The sequence below is a fragment of the Osmia lignaria genome, chromosome 10 (genome assembly GCF_051020975.1).
Source record: "Osmia lignaria lignaria isolate PbOS001 chromosome 10, iyOsmLign1, whole genome shotgun sequence".
NCBI classification, from domain to species: domain Eukaryota; kingdom Metazoa; phylum Arthropoda; class Insecta; order Hymenoptera; family Megachilidae; genus Osmia; species Osmia lignaria.
The window spans coordinates 9,556,738-9,576,396 of record NC_135041.1 but is presented as its reverse complement, the minus strand read 5'-3'; the positions used below and the strand labels follow the sequence as shown (position 1 = coordinate 9,576,396).

Sequence of the window (19,659 nt, the reverse complement as noted above, 5' to 3'; positions counted from 1 at the left end):
TAACACAGCATGCGCGACACTGTAAACCCGTCAAGAAGATATCATGGACATCTGAAGTATCTAAGCTACGTTGCATCTTCCGGGTGCAGTCGCGACTCTTGCTAAGCGAAATACGAGAACTTTTAGTCTTTCCTCGCTGACAAGAACTGTCATTTAACCCCTTAATACTCTCCGTAGGATGCTGTATCAAAAGAATGCACAATTTACGAACTGTTTATTTTTTCAACAATCTAAATTTCGAATAAAATATTCTCCAAATAGGAATTAATTCGACACTGCGATTCCTTGATAAATTGAAGAATTAAAGATTTCAATTCACGGGGCTCACCCGAGCCTCACCCAACTTCCCGCCAGAGAGTCCCCCAACAGCCACGGTTCAAAGGTGCAGACAAAGATCCCGTTTCCGGTCCGTCGTTCCGCGGGACAATGATTCCGAGCGATTTATATTTAATGCGAGAGACCGTGTCACGGAATGGGACGGACTCGAAAGCCGAGTCGAGGGTCAAGATGAAGGTCAAATGAAAAAGGAAACGCGTCCTTGTTGTTCGATCTTACGGATATGTAGATCGACACGGATCGATCGATAACCCTTCAACCGGGAACGAGTCGCATACAAAACGAGCGTAGCTGAATCAGTCGTATCACGAAGGTGATCTAAAACAACGATGAAGATGCGCGTGGAAAAAAAAGAAGAAGAAGAAGCGGTGTGCAAGTTTTGAAAAGGCGGACGAACCACGGCTATTATCATTTGAATACGCCTTCGAGCTTCTGACGATTTGAATATTTCGTCAATTAAGCCGATGCACGATTTACATAGGTGAGACAGGGTCGGCAACCGACGTAGACGATTTATTTCCGTGGGTGAAACGCGATCGATACCGATTCCCGGGGCTTTTCAGATACCATCTAGCGAGTATTTTTTCCCCTTTCGGTTTTCTGTTAACCTCGATTTTTCGACCGTGAAACTTGCCTTCGGCCATGCCAGAAAGGGAAGAAGCATCCCCTACGGCTGAAATTCTTCGCGTACCTAACCACACGAGTCGAATTCCGCTGAAACAGTGTCTTCTTTTCGGATACACAATAGTTATCTTGCGAATTGATTCTAACTAGATATCGATAGAAATGTGAAAGTAAATAATTGAAAGATCGCAACAAGTTTTTTTTGTTTATGACACAATTTTCGGCACATTCTGTACGGGTTCATCATACTCTAGGTTAATGGTGTTTCAAAGGAGAACCTCTTTAGAATAATTCGGTTCTGAAAACGACGACAATGACTAGGAAATTATCGAGAATCGAACAGGAGGGCACCGCGTGCCTAAGCACGGTATCAACGACACCGTACACGATCGAACGTTTACGTAACCTTTGAACCCAAACGGGAGACGCTTACGCGCACGCTCGACTTCCGGTAGCGCGCGCGTGTTCATCCGTTTATTAACGCGCTCGACGAGGAAAACGCTCGTGCCCGGATATTCTCATCACTCGCGGTTGGAAACGCTCCAAAAGATGAGGGAATCTTGCGCGATGTGAAAAACGTCGAACAAGAAGTTCGATAACTCTCACCGTCATAGCTTCAGGATGAAATGCTAATTGTTCGATTAATCTGGTCGCACGCGGTATTACGTTTTGGATACCGTTATCTCAATCATCTACACCGATTAATACTTCCGGGCTGGGGATTAAAATCACGATCAAGGTGTTTAGAAGATGGAGAAATTAGATTGCGATGATTTATTAAATACTTGAAAACTAGGTAGGTAACAAATTTTTTTTTTCATCAATTAACAAGTGAACGAGAAATTAGATTGCAATATTTATAAGATGGCTGGAAATGAAATAACCCAATGTCAATATTTCCAACAGAATATATAAATTTTTCTAGCATCGATCGTAGAAACGAACAGAAACTTTCTGACCCACTTTCCTTCCAGACAATCCCTTTAATTTTCTCGAAGCTAATCTATTCCCACACGAAGCGACGTTTGGAACGCCTAGCGGAACCTCCAACAGCGACCCAAATCTCCAAGTCGTTTACATTCCGTGCATTACCGTTTAAATTTGATAACAATGCGTTAATCGTTATAATTCCAGCAGCTTTCCGACCGGCAAAGGTACACGAACGCGACTTTACTTGAACGATAACGGGGCCACGATTGCGCGTCGCTCGTTTCGGCACCTTTTTAACTTCCGTCGCGATAAGCGGCGTTGATCAATGAAAGCGGAACGACGACGCGACGGATGGAAAAACGTGGGAAAACGGACGGTTTTCAGCTTTCGGTTGTCGCCGTGAACGCGATATGTAAATTTTTCTTCACACGATAAACGTTCTTTTACACGTGACGATACTGGTTGTTTTGAAATGTCCGATTTGTCTCGGCGCGTCGCGGAGACACACGCGGGCGCTTGCGACGTGCACGCATGCATATGTCTCTTTTCGCTTCGACGATGTGCGTGGAAAATTCTTTTTAACCGAATATCCGTGGAAAAATTACGATTCGAATAAATTAGAATGTTTCAGAGTAAAGAACAAATCGGTCGAAGTCGCAATTTCCCCATCCGGAAACAGCGGTAGAAATGCAACACCTTCAAAAGTGCAGTGCATTGAGGAAGAAACGAGAGAAAGAAGATACATCGAGAAAGGAAAAATCGCTTTCGAGAAGTGGAAAACGCGAAGGACAGGAATAAAGAAACGTGATCCGTCTGAAGGCATTGAGATGCAAATAAGCACCGGTAGCAGTCGTGATTTACGAGGGACAGACGTGTCCATACGCGATTGGGACAGAAAGAACGAAAGTTTGTGAACTCGAAGGCGTTCGGAGAACAAGCAGATACGATCTGCCCGGAAACATCACAATGGACGGGGGATTTTTATGCGATGAAGTTAGTCGTTCGAACCGATTACAAGATTTTCTCGATTCTTTTCTTCGAATATTTAATTTACAGTGCTCGTGGCAGTTGAATAAAAATTATTAGAGAAAAATAATTAAAAAATTGGAAACTGAGGAGAAGGAATTGGAGGTGTGCAGGTTGTCGCGAGTGCAGCCTCGCGACTAGTTGCCAGAGCGTATTGACGCGGATTGCAGGCGCAGGTTAAATCGAGCAGACGGTGGCGGCGTCGCGACGCCGGCTGCGCGGACGTGCAACCCTCTCCGCCGCTCGTCTTCCTATCTATCGTGGGTGGGGAGATACAAACAGCGAGAGGGAAAATTTATAAAGAGCGTCTGGAGGGGGTAAACTACTTGTTGCGCGTCGCGGCGCCCTCGTGACGCCAGTATCCCTCTTCTTCTCTTTCTCCCTTCGCGTTCTCGACGACTACTACTACCGTTACCGTCGCCAGTACGCCCTTTCGCTGGCGACGCCACCGACGACGACGCTACCACCACTAACGCCAGCGTCGTCGCCACCCCCGACATCGACTCGTGATACCGTCGACAAAAATAGACGTGTCGTCGCGACGCAACAGATATCACTCGACCTCGACTCGCCTACGACAATTTTCCAGCTTGTCCTTGTACCTCTCATTACCTTTCTTTTTTTAATTACTAATTGAACTTAATTACACGTATCAGATTTAACTTTATCTTTGTCTTGTCAAGACTAAAGCAAAATATATTTAAAGTAACGATGAAAATGTAGTTGATAAATAAATAAATACTATACGAATTGAAATTGTCACTGCCTCAGCGATTAACGAAATAAAAATAAAAATAGAAGATCCACTGACCTGAATCTGATGGCCAGGATTGTTGATGTGTAGCTGCTGCGCCTGGTTGATCTGCAAAGTGGAGGTGCCGGGTCCCGAGGGAGGTCTCGGGGGCGTGGAGCTGGTGAAGGGTCCCTGGGAGCCGGTTTGATTGGGTCCACCGCCCTGGGAGCCTCTCGGTGGAAGCGGATAACCGGGGCTGCCGTGATTCGGCATCGATCCCGGACTACCGTATGGCGAATACTGCTGCTTGTATCCTCCGCTTGGGCCAAGCATGCTCGGTTTGCCGCCGCTGCCAGCTTGCGGTCTCTTCATGTCCGCCAGCCCGGCAGCGAATTGGGTTTGCGAGCCGACGAACATGTCGTTAGTTTGTTGGCTTTGGAATCCGGACGTGCCGTTGTTCTTGTGATACGATCCAGTACCCGCACTCGTCTGTGATTGTCCACCAGCTGGACCCGTGCTACCAGGGCTACCAAGGTAATCGGACGCGCCACCGAATTGCGGGAATTCCGCGTAAGGGGAACGAGCTGTTGGTCCTCTAGCGGCTGCCGCGGCCGCGGCACTGGGGTTGAAACCGCCCAGGCCAAGCTGTTGACTCTTGTGCTGATGTTGTTCGGCCATTTGCTTCAACGTTTGGGCGGCTGGACTCATCTCAGACTTGAAGTCCAAGCCGGAATAAGGTAATCGGACAGGGGAGTATTGGGCCGAGCCGAGAGTACCAGGGCTAGAATTGGCAGGCATCGAGTTCCCGTTATTGGGACCCGTGCCATTATTCACATTGTTGTTATTGGTGGTCCCGTGTTGCTGGTGTATCGCGTCCTTATCATCCTCGATTTTAATTTGCCCATTGTTCGTCGCGATGCTGTTGTTGTTGTTGTTATTCGCTGCTGCAGCAGCAGCCGCGGCCGCAGCCACCGCTGCATTGTTCGCCAACGCGTCCACAGGGATCTTCTCCTCGAAATCAAAGTCCTTCATGAACTCCGGATGAAAGTCGGAAATCTCCGAGATGAGATCTTTGAACGCGTCGGAGGTGATAATCTCGTCACCCGTGTCATCTCCCATGAAATCGGAGAAGCCGGGAAAACCGGCACCGTTCGCCGCCGCGTCTTTTTCCAACGCGGCGGCGCACTGTTCTAGGTCGACGAACTCGTTATCGGGTTCCTGTTTGCATTCGACCAGGTTGCCGATATCAACGCAGCCGATACCACCGGGGGCAGCTGGGCCACCTGTGCCAGCGCCACCGGAACCCGGTCCGCCTCCGTTTCCGTTCCCAGCCTGAGCTCTCGACGTGCCGGATGCTGGTGTGTCCGGGCCTGATTTCGGCGACGACGACGCATTCAGCAGGTCGCTCTTCACAGAGGCGTTCGTTAACGCCTTCACCGTTACGTTCGTGGATATCTGTTGAGCCTGCGAGTTCGCGGCCGACGTGGTGAACTCTAGTTGCTGCACGATCTCCACCGAGAACTTGGTCAATCCTTCGTTCCCGCCACCGCCGCCTCCTCCTCCTCCACCTCCGCCACCGCCGTGCGTCTGACCCGTCGAGTTCGTACCGTTTCCGGCCGGATGCTGACCGTGGCCGTGATGAGGCCCGCCACCGCCTCCTCCACCGGGACCCTGCTGATGTTGATGCTGTGCCTGCGTGCATTGCAGCTTCACCGGGGGCTCGCCAAAGCCACCGTCTCCGCTACCACCGCCCGCTGGCTCCAACTCCTCGGCCGTCCTCTTCACGAATTTTTGCTGCTGAAACGAGATAGCGACAATATTGATTAGTATTACAGTTGGCAGTGAAACGGATCACGGATTAAAATTATTCGATCTTTGTCTAAAAGCCGTCGAAGCGTCTCGTTCCGGAGAACCACCCAAGTAGCGAATGCCTCGAAAAATCGCGCGAATTACAAAGGAAAAGAAACTCGACAACGTCTTGTAAATCCCTCGGCGTCTCGCGATTCCCATTAGAAGCAACCGACAGACTGATCGGACTGGAAAAAAGGGAACAAAAGTGGCAGCGTTCTGCTCGTGGGTCAAGGCAAAACGCGGCGAGTGCTCTAAACTCGTTGGTTTTTCTGCGATCACGAGCCTGGTAACCGGTAACGCAGGATATTTAGCTCGCGGTACCTGGATGCTTCGTTCTGTTCCCCGTTTCTTTCGCAATTAACCCGGCTATTTCTCACGGTACCTGTCAATACTGGCGACCCTTTTTCTACGCCGGTGTCCACCGTGCACCAGCGACGAATCGACCGTTCGGTCAGCCTCTGACAGCCTGTTTTGTCTGTTCGAGGCTGGTGTCCCCTTGCCGGGCATAAATCTTGCAACGCGAATCAGTTTCTACCGCTCGGCACGTGAATCTATGCGATCCGCGAGACGTCCATGCGTGGTTGGTTCTATCGTGATAACGAGACGGACCCTGATAGTTTATCGTCTGCGCACAGCTTTAACCAGCCTTCGAACAGAAGCCGGTGAAATATGTTTGTTACCGTCAGGATTTACGCCCCGGAATTGAGGGATGGAACAAATAAAGGAAATAATCCGATCGATAGTTTCAATTTTCAAAAATTTCAATTTTAACATTATATCATATACATATAATAATTTGAATAAGATTTAAATTTGGAATACAATAAATCATACGACAAATAACCCACTTTTATTTATTTAATCTACATAGGGGTTATGAAAGCACTTCCTCTCCGAGCTACTTTTAATTACATACCACAGGAGGTATTCGTTGTGGCCTTCTTACGTATCGTGCACATGATGACCCTGTATCATAGATTCCAGCACGCGTTAGTAAATTCCTTAATTAATTACTGCTCGAATGGAAAATATTAACAATTCGATACTATTGCAAGCTGTGCGTTACACTATCCAGAAAATTCATCAGCAGAGTACATACAAGAAAATAAAATAACAAAGAACAGATCAAACTAGGAAGCGAAAAAAAATTACATTCTAAAATCAACAGTGGAAAGGAAAACTTGATATTATATCAGAATCCATGGAACAGTTTACTGTTGGCGTATGTAGAAATGAAAAATAAGCCAATAAATTGGAATGAAAACAAGTGGCTGGTTCTCCTTGCGAAACGTCCTAATCGAGAGGTAGGTTTTCGAACAGGCAAAACACGTAACGCGAACAGGAGGAAAAGATCGGAAAAAGTTTTTCCAGGGCGCGGTCGAGCCGCCATGAATCGCACACAGATCCACAGACAGTCGGTGTACATTTGTCATGATTTGAACCGGGATAACCTCCGCCTCGTTCCAAAATCGATAATACGTATTACCCTCTAATAGGGGAGTAGCTCCGTCCTACGTTTCCGTGTTCAACCCCATTTTGGGTCTTGTCTTGAAACGAATCTGTGCCTCTCCTGCATTGTAACCTTAGGATAGGATACGAATTCTACGAAAATTACACAACTATACAAGTTTCGTATGATCGATGAAAAATTCATGTAAAAAAATTCACGGTTCGACGTTTGAAAATGGCAGACAGATTTGAAGGTAGCAGGTAAAAATTGGTGCCACGATAAATTCTCAGGGTAGGCGAATACGAGCCTGGAGCGTAGGCAGTCGCGAGGAAATTGCGGAGAAAGCGAGCAGCAACGCAGACATTTCCGTCGCCTTTGCGGAATCCGGAACGCCCGTATTTTTCGCCCGGGAAAAACGAGAGAGCCAGGTTGGATTGTATATACGTAAGTTGTAATAGATGCGAGACGAGTTCCCGGAGAGTAGTTTCGGTCGGGCATGCCGCCTTTAGCGAAGCAATTTCGCGGGGCGAAAATGTACGCCAACCTCTCGCTGGATAACCGAGCCGAGCCACCGCTTGCTTCGCGTCAATATTCCTTCCTGCGGATCCTAGACTCGGTTTTAACGCGTTGCCTACTATGGAGGTCGCTAGTGACCATCATGAATTTATTTAATTATTATAGAAGCGCATTCGAGTGTGAAGCACGCGCCGATGGAGGAGGACTCTTAAGAAGCTGGGGAAGAAAAGATGCCATTGGCCTAGTTTCTCAAGATCCATGAATGCTGCCCTACTTCGGCAAACATAAACATTGTTGTTCATCCTTTATCTTCTATGCTATTACAAGCTTTTCCTCTACATCTCCTCGTTCTTCGTACGTGTTCTTCGTAGCGAAAGGGTAAATAATGCTTTAATCGAGCGAAGCGAGAAAAGTGGTACCGATTCAAGTTATTAATCAAGCATCAACACGAGTATAAATCTTCCCCAACTTTCATTTCTACCCGTTCGGTTTCATGAACCCGTCCCTTACTCTCGTTCACCCCTATCTTTCTCCCTCAAGTTATTTCACCCCTGACCACGTCCAGCTCTTTATTACGCTCGAGGAATTCGTACAACCGATTAATTCTGCCGTTTAGCGATTACGAATTAATAGTTGGTTACGTACACCGTCGGCGAAAATCAATAGTGGTGTGGGTGTTGACAGAGGGTGACTACACCGGCGTGGCGATGGGGGAGGTGGCTTTTGGCCGCTCGAGGAGCCGATTTAACCCTCGAAATCGGTTACTGCAACGTCGAGTTTACAGAACTTCGGGGCCCCGCCGTATTATGCCACTTCGACCGGAAATAATACTCTGCTACACACCGCTTCCGTGTTTCAACATAGTGTACTAGCAAAATACCTACATGAAAACGAATATTTTCGAATACAAAGATATCTGCTGCGTTTCATTCAGATTTCTGTCAAAATAATTATTTATTGCATCTCGATGCTTCAGTTTATAATAATCTTTGAGACTTGGAATGAATTCTGAGAGCGATTCACTGAATCTTTTCCAAGCTTGCATTCGTGGTACGAGCAGATAAGAAGCGTGTCAGTAACCTTGAAGCACTCCCGAGTTCCCTCCTGCGTGGGAGGATACGGCACATCTATTGAGCGTTACGTTTCGTTAACGACGCCAGCTCTCCGCTAGCCAGACGATTGTTAACACGACCTAAATATCAACCGACTCTCTCTTTCTCTCGTCTCTTTAACCCCTTCGCCTATGATTTTTTTCGATAGTTGCGTCAATCAGAGCTAACTATTTATTGCTTCAATTTTAAAACAAATAAATAAAAATGAAATATCATTCGTACATAATATTCAACGAGGAATTTCTAATTCGAATTAAACTAAAAATTTAACTATACTTAAAGTACCAGCCACCTTTAACACAACTGAACTGTAAGTGCTACACGATATTGTACAGCAAAGGGTTAACCCTCGAAACTTTCCTAATCTACGATTTACAACTGTGACTAATTTATAATCTAATTTAGCTTCGAGTACAATGTTTCAATTTACTCGAAAGCTGTCGACCCTTTTTTGACGATGGGCGTATCTGTGAAGCGTGGAAAACGAGGGCGATCATTGTTGCGCATCAAACCTACGTGACTGGGCAGTTTTACCCGTTCTCAAACATCGAGCTCTTTATAATGAACGCGTATTCGAACCATAGAATCAATTAAGTATCGAAAAGAGCATCAACAGTCACGCTTTACTTTTACTGTTTTGTCATTCGAGAAAATAGACGGAAAATCTGTTGAACATTGCTGCTTCCTTCGATGCTAAAAGTATTTCCTTCGCGGTGATATAGCGTTTGAAACTGTACGATTGAATTACGATGCCGTGTAGAATGAACCGCGTTTACTAATGCTTACCGATGCACTTGATACTGCAGGTGCGAGCAACACGTGTACCATTTAGAAATCAAGATTCTAAAATGTGTATCGTGTTCGTTAAACAAGAGACTGCAGTGTGTGGTTGAAATAATTATTACGTACACGAGTGTTCTTTTTTAAAGTTTTGACTTAAATCGTATTTAGGGAAGCTGGCAAAATTGTCGACGTTTCGCTGGATAAACAATAAATAATAAACAACGATGTAAAGTGCATCCCATGTGGTCGCACGTGTCGCGATGGAACGCTATTTGCGGCTTTGATATTTATAAGCCGTTCTAATTTAGCCGCAGACGTATAAATATCAATTTAACGTGGACTGTGTATGATTGCGTTACAATTGCCTTTGACTCTCTTTCGATCGAAACTCATCAATTACTCTATTAACTTAGACAAACACTGAATTAATCAATTTACAACTTACTACTGTCCATTAGCGAATATCCAATTTCCTTCCATTCATGTCTGAAAATAATAATAGAGCTTTCCGATTTGTTTTGTCAGGAAAAATCGATCGATTCTGGGTTATACGATCTTTGTTTAAAAAGGAGAACGATAACAAAAATGAGGTCTCGTTCCAACCCTCCAATACGTTGTTCTCGCACCCTCTGTACGCCATACCAGGAAAACTGTACGGGACAAGTAACCGGCTCGACGGCAGGCCAGAAATAAAATGTTCAGCAGAGTGCTCTAATCGCGGCTATAGTTAGAAACAATTATCGAGCAGAACGAAGTCGATGCCGGTTTACGGTCAATCGGTGTCGTTTTGCGGTGTCCGGCCACCCTCGGCGAGTAGCCACCCTCGTTGTGCGCGCGGTAATTTAATTTTTCCCAAAAATCCAGACGGCTGTGAACGAGGCAAAAATTAGCGGACGCGGTTTAACTGGCCGCGGTATTTCAATCCAAATGAAATCATTTTTGCAGAATGAAGATGAAATTAAACGCGTCGTATTCAAACGCAAACGCTAAAGAAAAAAAAATGAAAATATTTGATATTATTAATAGAATAAGGTAGATGAATTACTATTGTATCTTCAGACCATTATCGCCCTCGCGATTCATTAATCAAAATAACATTGCCCCAGTTCTCAGGATTTCGCGGAAACCGGAATAGTCAAAGATTTCTCTAACTCGATAATCGACAAAGGACCCGTTCTCCGCTTCCTCGTTCAAGAGTCAGGGCGAAGAGAAACCATGCACCAACATCGACTATCCATGTAAGTTTATTATCAGTGGCTGGTAATATCGTGTCAAGCCATGAGTGTACGAAGGCGTACTGTAATTGCGGTGGAAGCGATGCGGTTAATAGGGTGTGGCAGCCCCTGCTTCCAAAGTTATTACGTCCCTATATTATTGATACAACTCCATTACGAAAGTCCTTCGAGAGTTCGGATAGAACACGATGTGTCGGGGTCACTGCATCTCAGACGATATTTCCTTCCTGCAATCTCGAGATTTTTCTTATCTCCTTAACAGATCGAATATATCGGAATAATATGATATGGCACTCTATAATTATTCAACATCCAATGCTTTTCAATTGAAATTTTCTTTCTATACCCGATTGTTTCTTACCGAGGCATCGAGGACAGCCATGTATACAATAAGAAACGGTGAATATCCTCGATTCGAAATGCAGGATCGGTTACGTGCGTCGTATTCGATGATATCGCGCGTCAACTATTACGGCTCACGATAGATCTGCGTGTCACGATACAAAGCACATGCGCGGCCGTAGACTTTCGTCGCTTGATATGCAGATTTCCAGTAATTACAATAACAAATCGCGCACGGGCAGACATAATGGAATCACGTGATTGTAACGTGCGTAACCGGCACATACGCGATACGCGAGCCAACCAGAGTTATGCCGATTCATATGTGTCTCTCCCCTAGTGCACCGGCGCTCCGTTACGTCGGGAAAGTTATCGATGCGTCTCCGCGAAATAATCCGTCGAGATGTATAAACAAATTTAGTAGAATCATCCAAAATTGTTTGATAAAAACGTCATCGGAATGATCGAATATTCGAGTCGACGATTCGATCTCGAAACGGCAATCAAAAGGAAAATAGTCGATTTCTGGTTGGGGCGAACCCATTTGTCCGTGGCGGATGTTTCCCAACGAGAAGAAGGAAAAAGATATCCGTTCTGGAATCTGTCTCGGAAAATCCGACGAATCTTGTTTTCCCTTTTCTCTGTCCTTTTCCTCCTGTCCATCCAGTGGAATCGCGTCTTTCGAAAACAATGGGACAGGAGAAGGTAAACCGAGTCGGTGCTACCACCGCGAGATATCACACATCGTCTGTTCACCGTCGATGCGCAAGTGTCGCCTTCGTCCACGAAGAGAGACACTCGTTCGCACGTGAACGGTAGCGAAAGATAGAAAAACAGAGAAGACCCCTCTTGCCTCGATCGAGCGGGGATCGTGTTATGCAATCTCGTCAGAGTTTGTCGGTAATTGCTTATTTATTACTCTATCACGCGATGGTCTGATTTTTGTCACCGACCATCATTGTCGAGAATGTTATTTTTCTTCTTCTTTTTTCATTCCGACATGGTGTTTTTCTATGTTTTTCTTCGCGACGATAGCTTCGATAATTAATCGCGGATAAGAATATTAATTACAATGCCTCTTTATGTAAAATGCGACGAAGGGAAGGAATCAAAGGTTGCGCGTGTAAAAAATTTTCCAAATAAATCAATCGTCGGATTCTTCTAAATTGTCGCCGAGATTGAGATTTCTTGGGATCGCGAGCCGCGAGAGGAAATGGGATGGAAAAATGAACGAATCGAGTGTTTATTCGGAGCGCGACGTCAACACTCGATAATACGATGCGCCTATTAGTTTCGCATCGACCAATCGAGCACGACTATCGCATTCAGCGTCCGGTCTATAACATAGTTGATACTCTCGCATAATTCACGATAGATCCGTGAAATAATTCAACAGAAGCGTGGGAGATTCCACTTGCGAAGCGATGATGCACGCAATTGCAACCCTTCTGGATATTACCGATACAACAGGCATGCACTTTCAACAATTTTTCCACCCCTTTTTCCTTATTTAAATCGTTGCAACCACCCTTTCGTTTACCCTACGAAACAATAATTGTAAGAGAGTTTGAAAAATGAACACGTTTCTTGTTTCGTTGTTCAAAATCATGGATGGAAATTATTCGATCCACGTGTCACAGGTTTATGCTAGACCTCGATAATAAAATATTATCGATGATTACCTTGACCTCGATGCACACGGAAAACGGAACAAAAAGTTAGGAAAAAAAATAGAAACTCGAAGCATACAATACAACGTCAGTCCGTTTCGTATTACAATGTGTATGCAAATTTTTATATTAGGTATCTGACGTTCCGTACGTTTCGCAATGTTCGCCGCGGATAAAAACGCGAATACCGGAAGATAAAGAGCAGCTGGCAGAAGCTGGGGAACAAATGGCTCGAGGATTTTCTTTGAAAGAAGAAAACGCTTAAATTTGCGAATAAACTATCGATAAGATATTAGGTACATAAAATTCCAAGTTCTGCGAGATGAAAATTTAACAAAATTTTGAAAAACAAAAAAATCGAGCGAAAGAGGAAATGCAGGAGAGAAAGCGCAGATCGATCGGGTCGGTGCAACTGCACGAGTTGCAGAGGCCCGGCCGCCTTTTCGCCATGGCGATAAATTCTGGCGAGCTTGCGAGCTAGCTAGCTAGCTAGCGAAACGAGCGATAGAAAGAGAGGGAAATGTTCTCGCAAGGCGAACGCGATCCGCTCAGCTTTCCTGCAAAATATTTCAGCACCTTGGCACGACTCCCATCGGGGCGTCGAATTGATTATTGAACAAACAGCGTGATACCTGACTTACGTCGACGTCGTGGCGACTGTTACCCCATAGAAAGAACTTGCCCCTATCGCCTAGAACGCGTCGTGCCCGAAGAAAGATAGGCAACGAGATGGTAGAGAATGAACGTTCTCTTGGAAATTTATAACTGGCCAGGATAGTGGGTCCGCTGGAACTCCAGCAACGATGCAATTTACAGCTTTTCTCATTACACGATACCCATCCTCCATCTAACACCGCAGCTTGCTCTTTCCTTTTCTGTTTTTTTTTTTTTATATTGTTTACAAATAACGTTTTGAATATAAAATTAGAACCGTCTAATAGATGTAAAGGATAAATCAGTGCTGCTTAAATCAGTAGTAGCTTATCGCAAATGCTGCGAAGGGAAATATTTAATTTCACCGGGTCTGGTAGATTGGATAAATATTCATTAGAACGCACAGCTTACTCGAGCGACGAGATTATTCCTAGTTATCATTTATTCATCTATGTCATCAGAGACACCCGGACAGAGGAGGTTTAATTAAAAAAGATACGGTCCTCGGGCGCGAATTTCTTCACCAACGAGAGGAGCAGGATAATTTAACGCGGGCCCGCTGTGCACCAGCTCGAAAGGAACATTATTATTCCAGCTACCGAACCACGCTAATTCGCTAGTGGTCTACTGAAACTTCTCGTTCACGACTATCTTATCCGGTAACGGCCGATTCAATTCTACCGGTTACTATATTTAATCAGTCGGTCGCCAACGCAAACATTGTTTTCATCTGCTTGCCGGCGATCCGTTAATGAACGCGAAGAAATGGCTGTAAAACGGAAATTAGCCCTCGACTTGCCTTCGATGCGTAGACCAATTGCCGAACAAATTATATTTTCAATGATAAGATTGTAATAAGAGGAGAAAGAATTTTTCCTTGAGTAGTGGCGCTTGATATTCGTGGGAAAGGGTGGTTTTACTTAACGTAGCTACCTGGATAATTATTTCCGAAATATAATGAAAATCCCTGAAAGTCGAGTTTGTCCCTGAAAATTCAGCAGGCCGGGTCTCGTTATTTCCACTCGGGGGACTGATATTCGAATGCAGCCAACACAGTGAAATACTATTATGACGGGGGAAAAACAAGTTTCGGGAAGTTCGACGAGCCAGAACTTCCGAGGTTACAGCGAAACTAAAATACAACCGAGTAAGATGTCGAGGTTAGTTCGACTGGAATTCCGTAGACTCAAAGTCTGTTTGAAAATTTATGCACCTGTATCGTTGCTCTACTAGTACGATCGAAAGCTTTACGACAAAGAAAAAAGGTTTTTTACAGGCAATATTTGTCTAGAACGATTTGCTTCAACGTTTAATTTTACTTAACCAGACTTCCCTTGAATCACCGCAAGTACATAATCGATGTCAGTGATCGCGCGAAAATAAGGGTCGTTTAAAATTCACATCGCGGCGAACGCGTCAAGAGAACGGAAGCTACACCGACAGGGTTTTTAACGCTTCATCCCTTCGACGAGGGGTTAAACTACTGGGCCATCGGTCCGATTTTCACGACGTGCCGCCACCAGATATCGATTTCCCTTCGACCTCTTTTACCCTCCAACCTCGTCTGAACGCGCGTTCACGCTCGCACCACGATTTCGCAAAGAAAGGGAGGGGGGTTGCTTTGCATGAAAGTCACCCGGTATAAGGGTGATATTCATGAAGAACAGAAGAGAAAGAGGACAAAGATTTTTGAAAAGTCTAATATTTAAATATATATGGTATATAAAATACCCTTGTCAGATAGAGTATCTAATAGAAATAGAAGAAAGAAAATGAGCGAGCCAATCGTTTCCTCTTGAATATACGTATATGTACGTGTCTCTATGTCTGGGTGCAAAGGGTGAAGGAAGAAGAGGGTAGAAGTGCCAGAGCACGGTCTCGTGAACTTTATCCACAAGAGGCAACTTCCGGGCGGTGAGTCGTCTTTAAGTCTTCGTCGAGTCGCGAAAACTTTCTCGACTAGTAAGATCAAGCCGAAAAGACAATGTTTTGACTTCTCCTCGTTCTCTTTGTACCGAAAGAAGTTTCGGGATTCCACGAAAGCACGATGTAATTCGCTTACGGTACGTATAATTAACTTCGATCGCGTATGTTAACAATTTTATTGAGTTTTTAACCAAATTATCTGTTTCCAAGATTATCGGTATGCAACAGGAAGAACATTGAAGAAAGGTGAGGGCTAGTTTGAAGGAGGGAAATGAGAACGGTTTTAATAAAGCATCGATCGGTTCTCTCGAATTTCTTAGCTGTCCAGAGGCCTCACGAACGAGGAAGCCACGACACCATCGTCGGCCCATGAAGCTGCCCCACCGAGCTTTATTAACCGTTCGTGATTTACAGCGACCCTCGCGGCTGATATGTTTCCCTTCAAAATGAACCTGCGCTCGCGCACTCGATTTAATTGCAAAAGAGTACGCCGGATGATTTACAGCTGTTCCGTTATGCCGTTGTTCCCGATACGGCTCGTTACAAATCCTCCGTTACGCGAAACGTAACACGAATCACTCGATCGAACAGAGGAAACAGAATAAATATTAGACCGTTGCGGATGAAACGATAGAATTTCAACAATTTTCAACGTTGGTCATTTTTCAAGTTTCTTTGCTCCTCTTTTTTCGGATCACTTTCGAAGCAATGAAACATTCGCAAGATATCCGACAAATTTGTTCGCATTCTATGTACAGCTATGGCTTCGGTAATGCTTGATCAATAACGCCGCTTTTGCAACGCGCCACGTGCTTTCCTTCCTTTGTAAACTTACGTTGAGATCGTGATCCATTTTTTCCAGGTCTCTTTGAATAAACGCGATTAATCGCGCTTGGAAATTAAATACTTTAAACTAATTATGAGCGTTCAAGGAATTAAATTTAGAGATCTGAAAAAGGGGATGGGGTGAAAATCAGTGCGAGCGGAATAAATGGTGGCGGATCGCGATGCGTGTTCGAACGTCGACGGGGATTAAAAATACGCGGTGCGTTGCCGCGAGGCCATATCTGGTTTATCAACCGCGCGTTGATTATTTCGCCGGCAATGAAAACATTGAAGATACTAGTCGGCCGACGGTTCAAGCTCGTTCCCGTTCAAAGTTAGCGCCAGAATTCCCACAACACACGTTTTTGTCACCGATAAACCGCTTGACTCCTCGTCGCCCCTCTTCAAGATAATGTCGTTCCAATAAAATCACTTTACGCGCTCGGCCGAACTGATAACGCCACGATTAAGTATAATAAAAATCAACTGCAAACGTGCTTTTCAGTGGTCGCATAAGATTCTCGTTTCGCAAAATTCACATTTTTTTCAAGAAACTGTTTCACTAATAATTATTAAATCATTAAAGCTCTAATTGCATATTAAAAATGAGAAGAATTAATCGGTAAATTTAAGCTTTTAATTTATAGTAATACTGTTCTCAAATATGGCTGAGTACACACTGAATTTTATCTAAAAGAAGAATATAAAATATTTTTAATAATCTAAATTGTAAAATAATAATCAGCGCGTGACAGAATAGAGGAAACAAGTAAAAATAATTCTATGAAAGAAGAAAATGAATGATCAAAGTGTTAACCCAGGTCCGAGAAGCGTTGACGATCGATCCGCGGTATCTCGTGCTCGTCAGCGGATGTCGTAACGAAGGAAAGGTAGATTTTTCAAGAATTTCAAGCGATCGAACATGGAATCGCCGGTGTAAGCGACACGAGGAGCCAACAGAGCAAAGGCTGCCTACGTAATCGCGAGTTCGGGCCAAAGTCTAACAGACACGACACACCTCCGACCTTCCTATCGATCTGCGGCCGGAGGTTTTACGCGTCCTCCACCCTCCGCAAGCTCGTCGACCCTCTCCACCCTCACGCTGTACGCTTGAGTCCTCGCGAGAAGGAAAAGCAAGCAGGTAAAGCTTTCGTGCAAACGTTTCTCGGCCACCTTTACCCCTCCATCGAGCCTACCATCGGTATTCCTCCCTCTTTTCCTTCTCATCCCCTATCATCGAACTGTCTTTGTCTCGTTCACCCCACCGCTGACGAAGATGGTACCAATAACGCTTCTTTACGACCGCGACCCAAGCATCAAAGTTACGTGCACCCATCTGATTGAAAGTGCACGTCTCTAATCCTGAGAACGATCGAGCAATTCGTTCGGGATAAAAATATCGCCGGAAGAATTTCAAAAAGACTTTTCTCTTAAAAATTTCAGTGGCTCGTTTTAGTCGCGGTAGTATTCGACGAAAGGAAATTTCGAGTTTGCGGAAAAGTTTGAATCCCGCAAGATCGAAAACACCGCGCGATATTTCGGTTCGCGGTGATGAGAGGGAAGGATTCATAGCCGGAACGAGTTTTCGTCAGAGTGGAAATTAGCTGAGAAACACGGTGGTTTATCGCGTCGTAAAGCGCGGTCGCATCGCGAGCAAACGCTCGATCGGGCTGTAACAACAACGAGCAGCGAAGAAAAGAGAACAGCAGAGGAAAACAGGGCGGCGAGGAAAAGCGTGAATGACGCCAGACCGAGTTGTACCGTGGCTCGGATTATCGGACGCGTGCTCCAGTAATATTTCTGATGAATCAGAGATTATTCCGGAAATTTTACTCTCTCTATTGAAAAAAATACGGATGTACGTTGATTCTCGTTAATTTTAGAGCATTAATCCTTAAGACCATTTAATCGTGTAAATATATCGTGGACCTGTTGAATTTTACGCAATAAACCTTGTAAATACTTTTGCTACGACGACAGATAATAACGATATCCTGGAACCTTTTCATAAAATTATTAGCCTTTTAATTTTAATTTATAACTACCACGATATGAAAGGGGTAAATTGAAATACTGATTCCGCTTCCCTGCATCGTCGATCCGCTACGAAGCTAAATATATCGCCACAGACACGGGGTCTATCGACAGAACAGCAAAGTCGCTGAAATCTCGTTTAAAGCGTAGCCTAATAACTCGGCAAGGTCGTACAGGCGTATTTCGGTGCCTCGAATCAAGAATTACGGGACTAGCTGAGAATTAATAGTCTTCTAGTAGCTACACATCTCGTTTCAAAGGAACAAGCCTTATATTTGCTTCTTTAACATGTAAATTTTAAAATTCTGTCTAATTTTCGTTTGATAAATGAAAATTAAGACCCCGATGTACGGTGATATATGGAGAGAAGAAACACTTCCACGGTAAGCTATCACGGATTTCGAAGCGTTATCATCTTTTTCGCGGATCAACGGAATAAATTTGTTCTCTCGATAGCCACCCACGTGTTTCTAAAATAAATTACACTGCGCCGGGCAAACAGGTTTATTACTGCTCGTGCATTCGCGAACTGGAGCGACCGAGACGAGACCCTCTCGCGTCCATAAATATTAAAATGTCCTTAAAGCTTTATTTAGGCGATACCGTTTCCTCGTGGCCGCGCGTGTTTCACTTTCGCGGTTAATCGGAAGCAACTTATCGTTCTTGGATTCCGAAAAATCCTTGGAAATCATTTCTTTGTCATTTCGTCAGTATGTTTACACACTAAAGAATCAGATTTTCAAACGAAACTACACAGAAATAATCAATAAATCTCTGGTAGGTAATTAAACATCCTCTGGGATTCTACTCGAGCCGGTCGAAATTCTGCCGATTCCCAATGGTCCGTCACTAATAAATTTCGAAAGCTTTTTAAATTACACTCGACCTAGTAAATTTACTCGATATTAAATTTGAAAATACAATATAGAGGAATATAAAAATAAAGTTATCATTCTGTTGCAGTGTACATTAATTAAAAACCAATCACCATTTGCACGGTCGAAAGTTTACAAACGAATTATTTGTAGAATAAAAAAGTGAGAAAACAGTATGTCCTAACGCGAAAGAATAGAAAAAGAATTGAAGAATCAATTCTTGCCGATTGGTGGCCAGTTTCTTTGATTCTCGTTACCGTTCGTCCTCGTTATCGTTCGTTCGCTATCACAGAGGCGGCCAAAGTATGCCGGATTCCTCGCATCGATGCCCGATGGAACGATGCGTGCGCGATACCAGCGTGCTTCGAAACTCGCAGCCAGCACTCTCGGTTGCTTCCGTTCCTCTTTCGGTCTGACTCGGTTCTGCTCGGCTCCACGCAACGCGTGTAATCAAGCGGTATAAATAATTCCGTGGAGCAGCCATGAGCTGGCTACCCGAGAGGAGAGCTCATTCCTCTGTTATGACATGCCGGAATCCGGGGCGCCTAAGCAACCCTTTCGCGCGAAAAATAAAACACGCGGCGCCGTGTTCTTCTTACCACTCGATTAACCCTTTCGACGATGATACCGAAGCAAATACGCGTTCATGCTTCAAAATCACAAGCAATGGAAATTCGAAATAAAAGTAACTACGCAAATTTGTTTACGTTTGAATAATTAAGCTTCTAGAACTAATT

At 44.6% G+C, this 19,659-nt stretch overlaps 1 protein-coding gene across 7 annotated transcripts in view; it reads right to left on the bottom strand.

The window, feature by feature from the left end:
* Positions 1-19,659, bottom strand: part of mam (neurogenic protein mastermind) — a 128,718-nt gene that overhangs the window by 40,226 nt on the left and 68,833 nt on the right. For 4 of the 7 annotated variants that reach the window (XR_013062916.1, XM_034339721.2, XM_034339723.2 and 1 more), the window contains one exon: positions 3,728-5,446. Coding sequence is in view for 6 of the 7 variants with exons in the window: in XM_034339721.2 (XP_034195612.2) it covers positions 3,728-5,446 (1,719 nt within the window). In the remaining variant the exon portion in view is untranslated. The remainder of the gene's footprint in view (positions 1-3,727; positions 5,447-19,659) is intronic. The other 3 variants (XM_034339722.2, XM_034339724.2, XM_034339727.2) reach the window with 1 other exon arrangement.